The sequence below is a fragment of the Phacochoerus africanus genome, chromosome 11, assembly GCF_016906955.1.
Source record: "Phacochoerus africanus isolate WHEZ1 chromosome 11, ROS_Pafr_v1, whole genome shotgun sequence".
Classification (NCBI taxonomy): Eukaryota; Metazoa; Chordata; class Mammalia; order Artiodactyla; family Suidae; genus Phacochoerus; species Phacochoerus africanus.
The window spans coordinates 85,395,471-85,412,110 of NC_062554.1; the positions used below are offsets into that span (position 1 = coordinate 85,395,471).

General features: G+C 36.8%; 1 protein-coding gene across 1 annotated transcript; it reads right to left on the minus strand.

The window, feature by feature from the left end:
• Positions 1–1,566: 1,566 nt before the first annotated feature.
• AGR3 (anterior gradient 3, protein disulphide isomerase family member) lies at positions 1,567–16,415 on the minus strand. Its single transcript, XM_047754239.1, is given in 8 exon segments — positions 1,567–1,616; positions 2,998–3,081; positions 3,772–3,835; positions 4,505–4,554; positions 4,557–4,580; positions 5,093–5,145; positions 12,621–12,684; positions 16,307–16,415. Coding segments are annotated over 8 exon segments (498 nt in total).
• Positions 16,416–16,640: the final 225 nt, after the last annotated feature.

Consider the following 16,640-nt stretch of genomic DNA (forward strand, 5'->3'; position numbering starts at 1 on the left):
TTTCATTTTTATAGGTTTTTGGTGTGGTGACCTTTTTCCAGATAATAGAGTTGTAGCCCCTCTTACTTCTGGTGTCTGCCCCCCTTGCGGCTGAAGTCGGTATGGGGGGCTTGCTGTAGGCTTCCTGATGGGAGGGACTGGTGCCTGCCCACTGGTAGGTGGAGCTGATTCCTATCCCTCTGGTAGGTGGGGCTTTGTCTCTGGATTGTATTAGAGGTGGCTGAGTGTCTGGGGGTCTTTAGGCAGCCTGATTATGGAGGGGTGGGATTGTTGTTTAGCCTGGGGCTTCTCAGCGCTGATGGGTGGGGCCAGATTTTCCCAAAATGGCCACCTCCAGAGAAAGGCACGGTTGCTCAATATTCCCAAGAGCTTTGCTTTCAATGTCCTTCCCTCACAACAAGCCACATTCACCCCTGTTTTCCCAGGATGTCCTCCAAGAACTGCAGTCAGATTTGACCCAGGTTCCTATGGAGACTTAGCTTTGCGCTAGGATCCAGTGCACATGAAAGTCTGTGTGCACCTTTTAAGAATGGGGTCTCTGTTTCCCCCAGTCCCATGGAGCTCCTGCACACAAGCCCCATTGACCTTCAATGCCAGATGCTCCAGGGGCTCTTTCTCCCAGTGCCAGATCCCCACACGTGGGAATTTGATGTGGGGCTCAGAACTCTCACTCCTATAGGTGAGTCTCTGTGATACAGTTACTTTCGAGTCTGTGGGGCTTCCCACCCAGGAGGTATGGGGTTGTTTATATCACGAAATTGCCCCTCCTACCTCTTGATGTGGCCTCCTCTTTTTCTTCTGGAGTAGGATATCTTTTTTTTTTTAGGTTTCCAGTCCATCTGGGTGAAGAATGCTCAGTCTTTAGTTGTGAATTTTGTTGTTTTTAGGAGAGAAGTTGAGCTCTAGTCCTTCTATTCTGCCATCTTAATCCCATCTCTCCTAATTAACTGGAGAAATTATTGAATAGTCTGGAGGCAGTTACATTCTTCGTAAACTTATTAATAGTGTTAAGAATCCACCCAAGAATTAAATTAAGCAAAACATATTTAAAGTTTTATAATATATTTTAATCTATTGTAATTAGTGTTTTAATGTCTGTTTTAAAGTTGAAATAAAAAGAAGTAAATAGTTAACTCTAAAAGTTAGGCTGCTCATTGTTCAAATAACAAGTGATCAGAGATGCATCCATTTGCTTTGGCAACATGCAGATCATGTATGACCTAACTTGTAGGTTCCATACAGAGGAGGGGGAAGAGTTAAGATTACATGGAATGAATGATAGAGAAGAAAGTAGAAACAACCAGTGTAGGTCTTCTTGCATCAACTATAATTATCAATTCATGACAAACTTTCCTTGCTGCCCATGCAGGCAGAAATCAAACTACTACATTGTCATGTGCATGTTTTGACATTTATTTAAATATCACCATACCTCCATAAGACTATTGCAAATATGTTAAAAATCTAAATGGTAATGTTGCAAAAGCCATATATCTGCCTTTTGAATATTAGTCATTTAACTAGAAGTGTTTCTTTGTAACATTCAAGATCTTAAGAGGTACTCCATTATAACTCGGATTGAGTAAGTTTTAATGCTTTCTTCATGTTTTCTATCCCTGTAACAAAAAGTAAATTATGTTATTCTATTAGTAAATGAGAGTGTAAAATGTTATAGTCAATTAGCCTCTGAATCTACAATTGGCCTATTTAAATTAACAGCTATAAAGATGGGGATTTATCTGCAACATTAAAGAATATTATACTAACAGTGTACAGGTAAATTTAGGGATTATATCATTCAGAACTTGTTGACCAACTTTCTTTGATGTTAAACAATTTTATCAAAGACGTTTTGAGGGAATATCTATTTTGTTAACTGATTATTTTGCATCAGTATTTCTGTATCTGATAGGTATAGTTATCTTATTAAGCTTCATTCATAGTGAACATTGTAAAAATTAAAGTCCGAAGTCAGACTCTGTATCTCCTTGCCTATAGGCATTAGAGGAAGAGAAAAAGATTAAATTCTTATCATTTTGAGGAGATCACATAGGCTCTTTTATACCAGAAGAGAGGACTGGATAGCTTTCTTTTTTTCTTTCTTTTTTTTTTTTACTTTAAAAAAATTAAAGTATAGCTGATTTATGATGTGCTAATTTCTGCTGTATAGCAAAGTGACCCAGACATATATATATATATGTGTGTGTGTATATATATGTATACACACACACACATTCTTTTTTTCATATCATCTGCCATCATGTTCTATTCCAAGAGACTAGACACAGTTCCCTGTGCTATACAGTAGGACCTCATTGCCCATTCATTTTAAATGTAATAGGTTGCAACTACTAACCCCAAACTCCCAGTCCAACCCCCTCCCTCTCCTTCCTCCTTGGCAACCACAAGTCTGTTCTTATCTGTGAGTCTGTTTCTTTTCTGTAGATAGGTTCATTTGTGCCATATTTTAGATTCCACATATAAGTGATAACATATGGTATTTGTCTTTCTCTTTTTGACTTAACCTCAGTTAGTGTGAGACTCTTTAGTTGCATCCATGTTGCTACAAATGCCATGATTTCATTCTTTTTCATGGCTGAGTAGTAGTCCATTGTATATATGTACCATATCTTCTTAATTCATTCATCTCTCAATGAACAGTGAGGTTGTTTCCATGTCTTGGCTATTGTGAATATGGACTGGTTTTCTTAAGGTTTAATTTTAATGTGTACTCTATTTTTGTTAGTTTTAATATTTAGTAATCATAAAAATCATTAGACATCCTTGTTAAAAAGAGATTCTGAAGTACCTCAGAAATTCTGATTTTGGTGAGAGCTAAGAGTCTTCATTTTAACCAATACCACCACTCCTAACCCCAGTGATGATTATGTGTAGGTAGCACTCTTTGTGGGGAAGCACTGATAGAGGGCAGCACTGACCCCTCTAAAAGTCATGTGTTACTAGTATCACTGTTCAAGATAATTGGTGAGTACTTACACAGTGGCAAGTCCTGAGGTTCATATGTATACAATCTGTTGGAATATCTTCCAGTTATATCATCTCTGACTGTTAAATAAGGATCTGCCAAGGAAAAAATGAGTTATATATTATTTAAAACGTTCTGAAAATCATTCTTTCCTCTTAATCTAAAACAAATGTTAAGCAAATTTACAAGCAAAATCAGTTTTCATACATGGTAATTCATGATAAGTTAATCTGATTTCTCATTTTGGTGTGTCATAGCTCTCTGTCAACATAGCTTAGAGAACTCTGAGGAAAGTACATTGGGGAGTGCCCATCATGGCACAGCGGAAATGAATCCAACTAGGAACCATGAGGTTGCGGTTCGATCCCTGGTCTTGCTCAGTGCGTTAAGAATCTGGTGTTGCCATGAGCTGCGCCGTAGGTCACAGTTGCGGCTCAGATCTGGTGTGGCTGTGTCACTGGCTGGTGGCTGTAGCTCTGATTGGACCCCTAGCTTGGGGACCTCCATATGCTGCAGATGTGGCCCTAAAAAGCACCCCCCCAAGAGTACTTTGGGATATTGATTAAATAGCATCAGATAGTTTAAAAAATTAAAATTTTAATATTTATAATTTGCAAATTATAGATACAGTGAATTTGATTGTTGAACTAATCAGAGCTGTTATTGACTAGGTTACTAATGACTTCCCTTTAAAAGGTATAGTATTAGAACTAGCATTTAAAAGTAAATAAAAGCAAGAAGGCTGCTGATTTTGTAAATCTGATGTAAGGAGATTACACAATTACCCACAAACATGATTCTAGGCACATACTGTCCATCAGGTGATAAGTTCTTATCAGTGGTCTCATGCTATCAAAAGAAAAAAAAATGTTATTGGATTGGACTTTTAACAGTTGATTTATTTATTTATTTATTTAATTTATTTATTTATTGTCTTTTTGCCATTTCTTGGGCCGCTTCTGCGGCATATGGAGGTTCCCAGGCTAGGGGTCTAATCGGAGCTGTAGCCACCGGCCTATGCCAGAGCCACAGCAAGGTGGGATCTGAGCTGTATCTGCAACCTACACCACAGCTCACAACAACACCAGATCCTTAACCCACTGAGCAAGGCCAGGGATCGAACCTGCAACCTCATGGTTCCATAGTCAGATTCGTTAACCACTGTGCCACGATGGGAACTCCTAACAGTTGATTTTAAAAATACTTGTAAATTGTATATTTTGGCCTCTTACAATTCTATATAACATTCTATATACACTAATACTTTATAGCTCTTTTCGTCTTAAAAAGACAAAATAGATTCATTTTTTCTATTGAATTGTGATATTAAAAAAAAGCATTGTAAGGAGTTCTTGCACTGTGTATTAAGAATTTGGCATTGCCATAGCTGTGATGTAGGTCGTAGCTGCAGCTTGGATTCAATCCATGACCTGGGAACTTCCGTTTGGCCTTGAAACTTCTATATGCCCTGGATATGGCCAAAAGGGGTAAAAAAAGAGCATTGTAGAAGTCACGTACCATGGGATTCAGCATGATGAAATTATTCTGAGCCATTGTTTGTATTTTTTACTTTGGGCAAACACGTTTTTTAATGCTGTCAGGGAAAACATAACAGCAGTTAGTTTTAAGGACCAAGACACTGTCAATATAATATGGAAAAATTAAGCTAGTATTTAATATTTGTTTGTATCTATAACTTGAATGATAATAGATCATCGACCAGTTGCCATTTTGTCTCTGGTTGGAAAGCAATGAGGCACAGAATCTATCCCAGAAGGCATCAATAGATAGTCACATTGATGAAGCCACTGGCTTTATACTTTCATGCAATTCATTGACTCATTGGTTAAAACAACATCTTTCATCAGGTTTTCCTGTTATTTTAGGGGGGTAGGGGAGGAAGAGAGATATGAAATTCTAGTCTTTATGAAAGAAAATATGAAATTGTAGTCTCTAAGCACCTTAGTAAAATGATGGTATTCTAGCAGTTAGTTATCTTTTTTCTTTTTCAAATAGTATTTTTTTGAGTGGCTATTTAACAATTTGTAACTACGTCATTTTCTACTTCATATTAGAGATACAATAAAATCTCGGGGCAAAAATTACCTTGGCAGTATTGACAATCCTCCAAGTGATGAATAACCATCAATGGCTTGTTACTAAACAGAAAGAGTGTAGAATTAAACCCAGTGATTCACTTTGAGTCTAAATGGCCAGTGAAATTAGACATAAGCTTTTCATACTTCCAACAGGACATAGTAAAACTCTCAGACTGACAAACCACAGCACTGCAGTTGTGGTAGTGTTAAACATGGCCCTAGAACTGAAGCATCAGCCTCACCAGAAATATAGCTCATTAGAAATAGGAATTCTGGAGTTCCCGTCGTGGCTCAGTGGTTAATGAATCCGACTAGGAACCATGAGGTTGCGGGTTTGATCCCTGGCCTTGCTCAGCTGGTTGAGGACCCGGCGTTGCCATGAGCTGTGGAGTAGGTCTCAGACGTGGCTTGGATTAGGCATTGCTGTGGCTGTGGCTTAGCTGGCAGCTATAGCTCCAATTAGATCCCTAGCTGGGAACCTCCATATGCTGCGAGTGTGACCCTAGAAACAGCAAAAAAGACAAAAAAAAAAAAAAGAAATATGAATTCTCAGATTCTTTCCTGGGCTCACTCAACAGAACGTCTGGTGGTAAGGTCCAGAATCCATAGCTTAACAAGCTTACCAGGTCATTCTTATGTATAATGTGATTCAGTTAGAAAAATGAAGGTGAAAGAATCTTACGAACAAGATAATCATTTCAAACACGTACATGTTAGAAAATTTTAGGAGAGTCAAAAAGTTTTTACTTAGGTTTTTTGGTTTGTTTTTGGTTTTTACAGAAAGGCTATTGGTGTTTGGCTTTTTTTACATCCTTTCATTCTTGTTACAACTCATAATATACAAAGAATCTCAGTCAGAGTTCCCTTCCTATGTGTTTTTCAGTGTCATTTTGATTTTAATTCTGAAAAAAAGTCATTAGGGTAGCTAACTGACTTCCCTGCTCTTTAGGATAAGAAAAAAAAATTAGAATGTTAACTATAGGGAAAGGTAAAATAATTATGATTTGGATATTTAAGAAGTTTTAAAAAATGTTCCTTTAATTTTGAGAGGATGCTGGTGCAAAAAGAGATAGGTTAATGTGCACATATTAAACATAAATCTTTTAAAAATCAACAGAAATAATCATGAAATCCTTGTTATTGAATAATTCTGTTTTTTTAACTTTAGTCTTAATTCTAAACTTTGTTATTTAACACTTCTGTTAATTTCATTTAATCCTCGAACTTAGAATGCAAGTTATTTTTAAGAATAAGTTGTACAATTTATCTCAAAAAATTTATAACATAGAAAGCTAATATTTGCCAACAACTCTACATTTGGTGGTGAAAAAACAGACTAGATACCTGATGAATGAAATGTTATTATTACCTCTTTTAGGTATTACCTCTTTTACTAGAAAAATAAATCTAAAAATATTTATTAACACTTTTTTAGAGACACATAAAGAACTTAGACTTCCTAAGCATCAAGTAGCAATCTTTCTACTACATAATTCTTTCCCTGAATGCACTTAGGTGGAACTGAACTGCTACCATTTCTTTCTCTCGCAACAGCTGGAAACAAGGACAGCTATGTGTAGGGAAAGACATTGACGTAACTCTTGGAAAACTAATTTCAGCATCAGATTTCTGACCAACTGGAGTCCAAGGAAAAATGCATCAAGACCATAAAAAATACTCAGTCTCAACAGTTCAGCCTTGAATGGGTTGTTAAGACATTCAAACCAAGACAGTATTCCATTTCAGGAAAAGCAAGAAATGTTTCTATTTCTGGCAGTCACTGAAGTAGGGAAGCCTGAAAACGGGCTCAGAAGCTTTTTAAGCAAAGGGACAGGTAGTAAATATTGAAGGTTTCGCAGACCATGTGGTTTTGTGGACAGCTGCTTACCTCTGCTATTACTGCACGAAAGCAGCCATGGATGTAGGCCAACAAAGTGAGGGTGGCTATGTTAGAGTAAAACTTAATTTAAAACGTGGAATTTAAATTTCAAGTAACTTTCATGTGTCACACAAGTCTTTTGATTAAAAATATATATATATATATATTTTTGGTCTTTTTTTTGCTATTTCTTGGGCCGCTCCAACGGCATATGGAGGTTCCCAGGCTAGGGGTCTAATCGGAGCTGTAGCCACTGGCCTACGCCAGAGCCACAGCAACGCGGGATCCGAGCCGCGTCTGTGACCTACACCACAGCTCACGGCAACGCCGGATCGTTAACCCACTGAGCAAGGACAGGGACCGAACCCGCAACCTCATGGTTCCTAGTCGGATTCGTTAACCACTGCGCCACGACGGGAACTCCAAAAATATTTTTTAATGTAAAAATCATCCTTAGCTTGCAGACCAAATAAAACAGGGGGTCCCTGGTCTAAAATCTCATGAACTAGCATATCAGATTGTGATAAAGAGTTAAAAATTTGGGTGACATGTACCTCTGAGATGCTCTAAAACCAGAGCTCACCAAGCCTAGCTGCTCATCAGTATCATAACTGCCCGTTTGTACCCTTTGAGCACATTCACCCATTTCCATACTTCGCAATCCCAATTCCTGGAAGCCACCAATCTCTTCTCCATTTCTATGAGAATTCTCTTTTAAAATTCTATGTATTTTTTGTGGAAAATAAATACTCAGATGGAAAATAAATACTCAGATGGTTAAAAATTCAAAAGTTAAAAAAGTGAAAATTCCTCCTCCCATCCTGCCTTCCAGAAGTAAGCCGGGTTACCATGTCTTAAGTTTCCTTTCAGAGGTTTTCAGGTCATACGACAAAATATGCACACGCGTGTGTATGTGCTTGTATGTATACCTATGTAAATGTATATGTTTATGACTGTGAATTATATATGTTCCTATGTATGTATGTGCACATGCATGTATTCTTTATTAAAAATATAAATACCAACACACCATACACATGTATTCGTATTTTGCTCTTTAAGCGTAATGATATATCTTGGATATTATTCCCTTGTGCTTTTGAATAATATTCCATTATATGAATCATCTTTATCAGTCTACCTAAAATATTTAAATTGTTTTCAACCTTTTATGTTTAGACTGTTTTCAGACATTTAAAAAGACTGCTTTGGTGAACATGAGGTTATTTACATATAATTTTGCACATGGGTGGGTATATTTGTAAATAAATTGCCACAAGTGGAATTTCTGGGTCAGAGTATGTGCATTTATAGTTTTGATGTACTGTCTATACTTTCCATAGAAGATGTACCGATTTATATTCTCTCTGGTAATGTGAGAGGTAACTGTTTACTCTTACTAAAACTGGTTATTAAGCTTTTAATTCTCTTATCTAATAGGTGAAAGAGGGAAGTTAATGTGGTTTTACTTTCTCATATGATCCAGCAACTCTACTTCTGGGTTTATAGCCAAAGGAAATGAAATTACTATCTCACTGTCTCAAAGAGACATCTGTACCCCCATGTTCATTGCAGCATTACTCATAAGAGTCAAGACATGGAAACAACCTTGGTGGTTATCAATATAGTTGTGATAACATGAATGAACCTTGAGCAGATTATGCTAAGAAAAATAAGTCAGAGATGAGTACTACGTGATCTCACTTGTGGTATCTGGAATCTAAAAGAAAGTAGAATCTGAACCCTTGGAACCGTACAATAGACTGGTGGCTTCAGGGTTGGGGGTGAGAGGTGGGGAAAATGGGTGTAATTTCTCAAAGGGCCCATACTTCCAGTTAAAAGGATGAGTGAGCCCTGGGAAAGAACTTACGTGTGTGTGTGTGTATAAATATAAAATGTATTATATATATAAATGTATATATACATAAATGTATTATTTTATATATATAATACATATATAAAATGTATTATTATTTTTTTTTAGGGCAGCACCCTCAGCATATGGAAGTTCTCAGGCTAGGGGTCAAGTCGGAGATGCATCTGCTGGCTTATGCCACAGCCACAGCAACGTGGGATCCAAGCTGCATCTGCAACCTATACCACAGCTGATGGCAACGATGGATCCTTAATCCACTGAGTGAGGTCAGGGATTCAATCCGCATCCTCATGGATACTAGTTGGATTCACTTCCACTGAGCCATGATGGGAACTCAAATCCCGGGAATTGAATGATGCTTAGAGCTGACAATACTGTAAGGTGTACTTGAGTGTTGCTAAGACAGTATATCTGAAAAGTTCTCACCACACACACATACAAACATTAAGTATGAGAGGGGTTAATTAACCTTGTGGTAATCATTCTGCAATATATACATATATCAAATCATCACATTGTATACTTTAAACTTGTACAATGTTATATGTCAATTATATCTCAGTAAAGCTGTAAAAAATAGTCCATTTTACTCATACATTAGGTTACTAATTTTTTTATTCTGTAAACTATCTTTCACATCTTAGGTTCATTTTTTTCCATTGACTTGTTGACCTTTTTCTTATTAGTTTATATGAGTACTTTACATGTTAGAGAAATTCACTCTTGTAATACATATTATAGTTTTCTATTTGTTTTGTATTTTTTAATCTTTTTCCTTTCCTTATGATAAGTTTTTTGTTATGCAGAAATTCATACCATCAAAAATGTTAGTCATTTATTTTAGGGTTTTTCTTTCTTCTTTTCACTGCTTTTCTTTGGCCATACTCAAGCCTAAAGGAAGACGAGGGTGAGGCAAGAGTAGCATCTAGGGCACAAAAATTAAGTGCTTTGTTTTCACATCCTAGACATCACTCATGCCTTACCCAGATGTCAGCCTTCCCTTACTCAGAGAATTTAAAAATATACCATTTTACAGTAGGATCATTTACTACCTTAATTGGTTCATCCTTATAATTAATTTTTGTAATTTGATATAAAATGTGAGGTGTAGATCAAAGTTTATTTTTCAATAATGGCTTTTAAAGTCTAACAATAATTATTTTATATTTCTATCTGACTTACTCCTGATTTAAAAGGCCACTTTATCATGTAAACAGTTTCTGTAGTAGCCAATTTTATTTCTGTACTCTCCATTCTATTCAATTTATTTACCAGTAACATATTGCTGTATTACAGGTTTAGTAAAATTGGTTAAGTCCCCACTGATGTCTTTTCAGAATGTTCCTAACTATTTAGGTCTCTGTTTCCATTTCAATATCAGTGATTGTCTTAAAATTTTAAGTATAGAGAGAATTGACAGTTTTACAATATTGAGTCTTCCTATCTACAAGTACGATATCCCTTCTCATAGGTTTGTCACTTTTTTCCTCAGTGGTACATTTAATTCATGCAGATTTTGTGCATATTCTGTCAAGTTTTTCCTGGGATAATTAACCTCCTTTTTTTTTTTTTTGACTTTTTTTTTTCAGGGCCATATCTGAGGCATTTGGAAGTTCCTAGGCTAGGGGTCAAATGGAAGCAGGAGTCAAATTAGAGCTGAAGCTGCCAGCCTACCCTACAGCCACAGCAATGCCAGATTGAGCTGTGTCTGCAACTTACACCACAGCTCATGGCAACGCTGGATCCTAAACCCACTGAGCAAGGCCAGGGATCAAGACCTCATGGATACTAGTTGGATTTGTTTCCCCTGCAGCACAGTGGGAAGTCCTAGTTAATCTTTATCACTGCTATTTTATATAGGATATTTTATAAGTTTCTTTAACTATTTTAATTTTTTAATATAGAAGTGCTGTTGATTTTTAGGTATTAATTTAGTTTCATAATTTAACTGTATCTTCATATTTCTGAATAATTTGAGCTGATTCTCAAGTCTTTCCCTTGCACAGTTGTCATCTGCAGATGAAGGTTCTTTCACCCTCTCCTTTCCAAGTTTTTCTCAAGTATTTGCATTGATTAGTATCTTTAGAACAATGCTAGTAATTGTGGTGGTTAAAAAAAAATCCTTCAGTGAGATAGATGGTTTGATTCATTTTCCTAGTAAGCGTTGATTTTGACTTCCTTTGCTGGGATGGATATTTCCTTGTTAGGATAAATAAAAATACATTAATATTGTTAAATAAAAAGTTTTAAAATTAAAATATGGATTTGGCATTATATTAAATGGGTTTTCAGCATTTGTGGATATGAGATTCTTGTATGATTTGTATCCTTATAAATAATTACATGATTTTAATTAATAGATTTCTTAATTTTGACTCTTTTGGCATTCCCAAACTGAATCTCACTTTATCAGGGTATGTTCTTTAAATGTTCTGGGGGTTGCTCTTTGCTAATATGTTGTTTGTTTGTTACATTTCTATTTGAAATAAGATTATTCTATCGACTTTTTTTTTTTTTTGGTACGATTTCTCCATTGTTGAGAGTGTTTTACTCAATTCTTATGAGGAATCTTTCCTTTTTCTTTAAATTTTAAATGAATGCTCTTTAGATGTTTGACAGATTCTTTTTTTGTTTGTTTGTTTTTGTTCTTCTAGGGCCACACCCATGCTATATGGAGGTTCCCAGGCGAGGGGCCCAATCTGAGCTACAGCTGATGGTCTACACCACAGCATAACCAGATCCGAGTTGTGTCTGTGACCTACACCACAACTCATGGCAACACTGGATCCTTAACCCACTGAGCAAAGCCAGGGATTGAACCCATAACCTCATGGTTCCTAGTCGAATTCGTTTTCACTGCGCCACACGGGAACTCCTGTTTGATAGATTCTTGAGGAGCTTTTAAACATGCAAGTTTCTCAGTAGTAGATCTTCAAAGATAAATATTTGTGTCACTCTTGGTCATTGAACATAGAACAGTGTCTGGCACATAGCAACGGATACTTAGTAAGTACTTGACTGATTGACCCTGAATGTGGATTTTAAAGAAAGCTTCCCAAATTATTCTGATGATGACAGCCTTGAGAAGTGCTGCTCTAAACCAGTTTCCCATTTAAGCTTGTATTCTGCCCAGTGAATGATGCTATTTTGCTTATGCAACTTACATTCAAAAGTTTGCTTGGTGGATGTTAACTAGACTTATTGTGGTGATCATTTGGCAATATGTACAGCTATCCAATCATTACACTGTATAGGTGAAACTAATATAATGGTAAGTCGGTTGCTCCTCAACATAAAAAAAAAAAAATCTTGTTTGGGGAGTTCCCATCGTGGCTCAATGGTTAATGAATCCGACTAGGAACCATGAGGTTGTGGGTTCGATCCCTGGCCTCGCTTAGTTGGTTAAGGATCCGGCGTTGCTGTGAGCTGTGGTGTAGGTCGAAGACGCGGCTCGGATCCCAAGTTGCTGCGGCTGTGACTTAGCTGGCAGCTACAGCTCTGATTAGACCCCTAGTCTGGGAACCTCCATATGCTGTGGGAGTGGCCCTAGAAAAGGCAAAAAGAACCAAAAAAAAAAAAAAAGTCTTGTTTGGATTACTAAGAAATTAATACAATGAATTTCTTTATAAAAGAATTTTAATAGCATCTCTTAGTCAAAACAGCATATAATATCAGAGAAAATTCTTATTGTATCCTTTTAAAAGCTAACATGTTAGATTTTGGCTCTTTGATGAATAGGTATCTATATCATCTGTCGAAATTAATTGAGAGGTATTTTACCTTTTTTGAAAATGAAAGAGACCCTCCTCATATGTCTGCACCCAAGTGATGTCATGTCCCCATCCTAAAACAGAAGAGAGAAATCAATATATTAACTCAGAAGCACCAAAGACTTCTGAAGTAGGCATATGATAAGCAGATATCTATCTACAGATATTTAAGCTACCAAGCAGTTGTATGACATATGGCATAGAGGATACATAATTATAACTAGATAGGAAGAGGTTGTGTCCTTTCAGATGATAATGCTGAGGTTATGAGACTGTTTCAAATCTCAAGGCACATGGCTTGGAATCAACTAAGTGTTCATTAGATGCTATTATGATTAGTGGTGATTGAAAGGACATCTCTGGACCATGCAAAAGCTCTGGCTTTCAGAACATAGAGGAGGAAGTAACAGTTAATCTTTGCATACTTTATAAATCTATCAGGAATACTTTGGACTGGACCATACAATGTCCTTGAATTTTGCATGGCAAGAGATGTTGACTCCGTTAAAGTCAGAACACATCATGAGAAAAAGGAATTTCAAATTTTGCTTTGGGTTTTAACAGGAAAAAAATTCTGACATGGGAATTCAACGGTTGCTACAATAAAACATTAGTCATTTTGGAAGCATCCAAAAGTGGAGGAGAGGAAAACAGAACACCTTGTGTAGAGAGGGAACCCATTAACCTTGAAAGGAGTGATACAAGTAGCTGGGAATGTGTATTAGAGATTGTAGGACTGAAGACATTGCGAAAAATGCACCAAACATCCAGAAATATTTCAAAGTACTTTGAGGAAACGACTCAGTTTACAGATGAAAAAAGTTGAATTAATTTGAAAATAGAAATATCTGCAGGCTAGTTTGGACCCAGGTTTTCTTGTATGTTTCAAATATTGTCAGACTGCTGTTTCAAGTTTTGATACCATGGCTTAAAGATGGCCAGAAATTGGAGTTCCCATCGTGGCTCAGTGGTTAACGAATCCGAGTAGGAACCATGAGTTGCAGGTTCTATCCTTGGCCTTGCTCAGTGGGTTAAGGATCTGGCATTGCTGTGAGCTGTAGTGTGGGTCACAGATGTGGCTCCGATCCTGCGTTGCTGTGGCTCTGGCGTAGGCCGGTGGCTACAGCTCCAATTCGACCCCTAGCCTGGGAACCTCCATATGCCGTAGGAGCTGCCCTAGAAAAGGCAAAAAGACCAAAAAAAAAAAAAAAAAAAGGCCAGAAATTATGGAGCAGGATTATTAAGCAGGGAATAGGATTCTGTGATTTTTGTCTATCAGGTTTTGGTTGGTTGGTTTTGTATTAACAACTTTACTAAAATATAATTCATATACCAACACAATTCATCCATTGAAAGTGTATAACTTTTTTGGCATATTTTCATAGTGTTCAACCATCACCACAGTTAATTTTTAGAAAGTTTTCATTACCTCGAAAAGAAACCTTATATACTTTAGTAATCACCTCCTAATCCTTTCATCTCCCCCAACCCTAAGAAACATCTAATCTCCTTTCTGTCTCTATAAATTTTCTTATTCCAGATATTTCATGTAAGTGGAACCATATAAGATGTGATCTTTTCTGACTGGATGCTCTCATATAATACAGTGTTTTCGAAGTTCATCCAGGATTTCCCTTCATGGCTCAGGGGAAATGAACCTGACTAGCATCCATGAAGATGTGGATTCGATCCCTGGCCTTGATCAGTGGGTTAAGGATCCGGCATTGCCGTGAGCTGTGTTGTAGGTCACAGATTCGGCTTGGATCTTATGTTGCTGTGGCTGTGGTATAGGCCACTGGCTACAGCTCTGATTTGACCCCTAGCCTGGGAACCTCCATATGCCATTGGTGCAGCCCTAGAAAACGCAAACTCCCCCCAAAAAACAAAAAACAAAGTTTATCCATGTTGTGGCATGTATTAGGACTTCATTCTTTGGTCAAATATTATTATTCCATTGTATGGATATACCATATTTATCCATTGATCACTTGGACATTTGAGTAGTTTCTACTTTTTGGCTTTTGTGAATAATGACGCTATGTACATTTGAGTGCAACCTTTTGTGTGAACATATATTTTCATTTCTCTTGGGTGTATACCTGGAAGTAGAATTGCTGAATTTAACTTTCTGAGGAACTGTGAGACTTTTTCCAAGTGACTGCATTATTTTACACTTTTTCCAGAAGTGTTGTTAGTTTGTTTTTGTCTGATTTTACGGTCTTAACATTTAAAGACATCTTATATTAATTTAGTACCCCACCTTAGCAGGAATCCTTCCTATCTGTAATAATCCTGAAGGATTTTCTTTACAACTTTGCTCATACACATGTAGTAACTTCATGCCACATTTCGCCTTAGGTAAAATTTATTTTGGAAATAACCAGTGAAACCAGGCTTCTACTTAATTTCCTTATTCTGTGGCAAGTATCATTAAGTGCCAGAGTGTCAGCAATGGAAAAGAATTCCTGTTCTCTGCTCCTGTTTAAGTTAGTTCCACAAACATTAAAGGAACATTTGCTATATGCCTTGCTCCACTTAGCACTTACAAAGGTAAGACAATACATTCTCTGCTCTCAAACAATCCATTTGTAGCTCTGTGTGGTACTCACATTGTATTATAATTATTTTTATATACTTTACCTCATAATCACAATAAGCTGAAGGTAATACAGAATTTAAACTCTCTTCAGGGTTTCTGTTTATTACCATAATTCATAATCTGGCACTGGCTATGCTTACTTGTCTTCTAAGAATTTATTTGTTCTCTAGTATGTATTTATTTGAGTACTTTCTCTATGCCAGGTGCTGGGCCAGGTGCTGGATATGGGGCACTTCTTGGGATACAAAAGGAAGTTAAGATTTTGGGGGTCACTTTTAAAGTTTTTTTTTAATGGCCATTCCCATGGCATTTGGAAATTCTCAGACCAGGGCTTGAATCTGGGCTGCAGGTGCAGCAATGCAAGTCAAGTGTTTTTTGGTTTGTGTTAATTTGGAATTAGCTTTGTGAAGACCAATGGTTTTCTTTCCATTTCTTGTACCTGGGGATGTAGGGATCAATTTTGAGCATCTTCTTCATGAAATATTCTTTACAGATGAAGATACAGTTGTTTCTTAGGCCAAAGTAAAGCAGTATATTCAAAATAGAAATTTTTTTTAAACATGTAGTCAATGGAAAATCTAGATTATGTTGTCTAAAACTACTACAGCTGTTTTCTGGGGTCAATGTAGCAAATGCTGGGTCAACCAGAATTCTTGGAGGGGGGGAGATAAAGAATAATTATCTGGGGATCCCACTATAAAATCATTTCAAATTATTATTATTTTTTTTGCCTGAATAAGTAGAGCACAGGGAACTGGAACAGATTGTTAGGGTTCCTGATTGCATTAGGATATCAATATGACATATTGATCAGTATTATTTTCTAGTACTCTGGTTACCCGACTTATAGAGGCAATGAAACCTGTTCTCCTCTATTTATTTCTATGGAAGATGCAGCAGATTGTTACTGTTTTTCATTTGATTTGGCTCGCTCTTTAAAATAACTGATCCTTTTGTTTTTTCCTATTTTACCGTGGTACAGAACAAAACATTTCAGTTAATTGAGTTTGCTTTATAACTAGACTATGAGCAAGAGATGAGGAATTTTAAAGCAATCCAAATGACTGAGTTTAGAAAGGAAGACAAGATTCCAGTACCTCTTGAGAGTGTCTGAGGAGGTCTCCTGTCCTTGTTGATTATGATGGCAAGGTTGGGAGAAACTGTGATGAGTAAGAGAAAGAGGGCCAAAGCTGAGGGGAACAACATGTCTTCTCGAGAGTCCCTCAGAAGAAGCTGGATGGTAAAAAAAAAATATATATATATATATACTTTTCCAGAATCCAGTAGGTTACTTGAGGCTGTTGTTAAGACATTTGTAAAGAATTAGACCAAATGCATGCTGGCAGATTGCTCTTTGTGTGAGCTGACATAGTACAACCGCCTAGAACGTTCACATTTTATTTATTTATTTATCTATCTATATCTATCTAT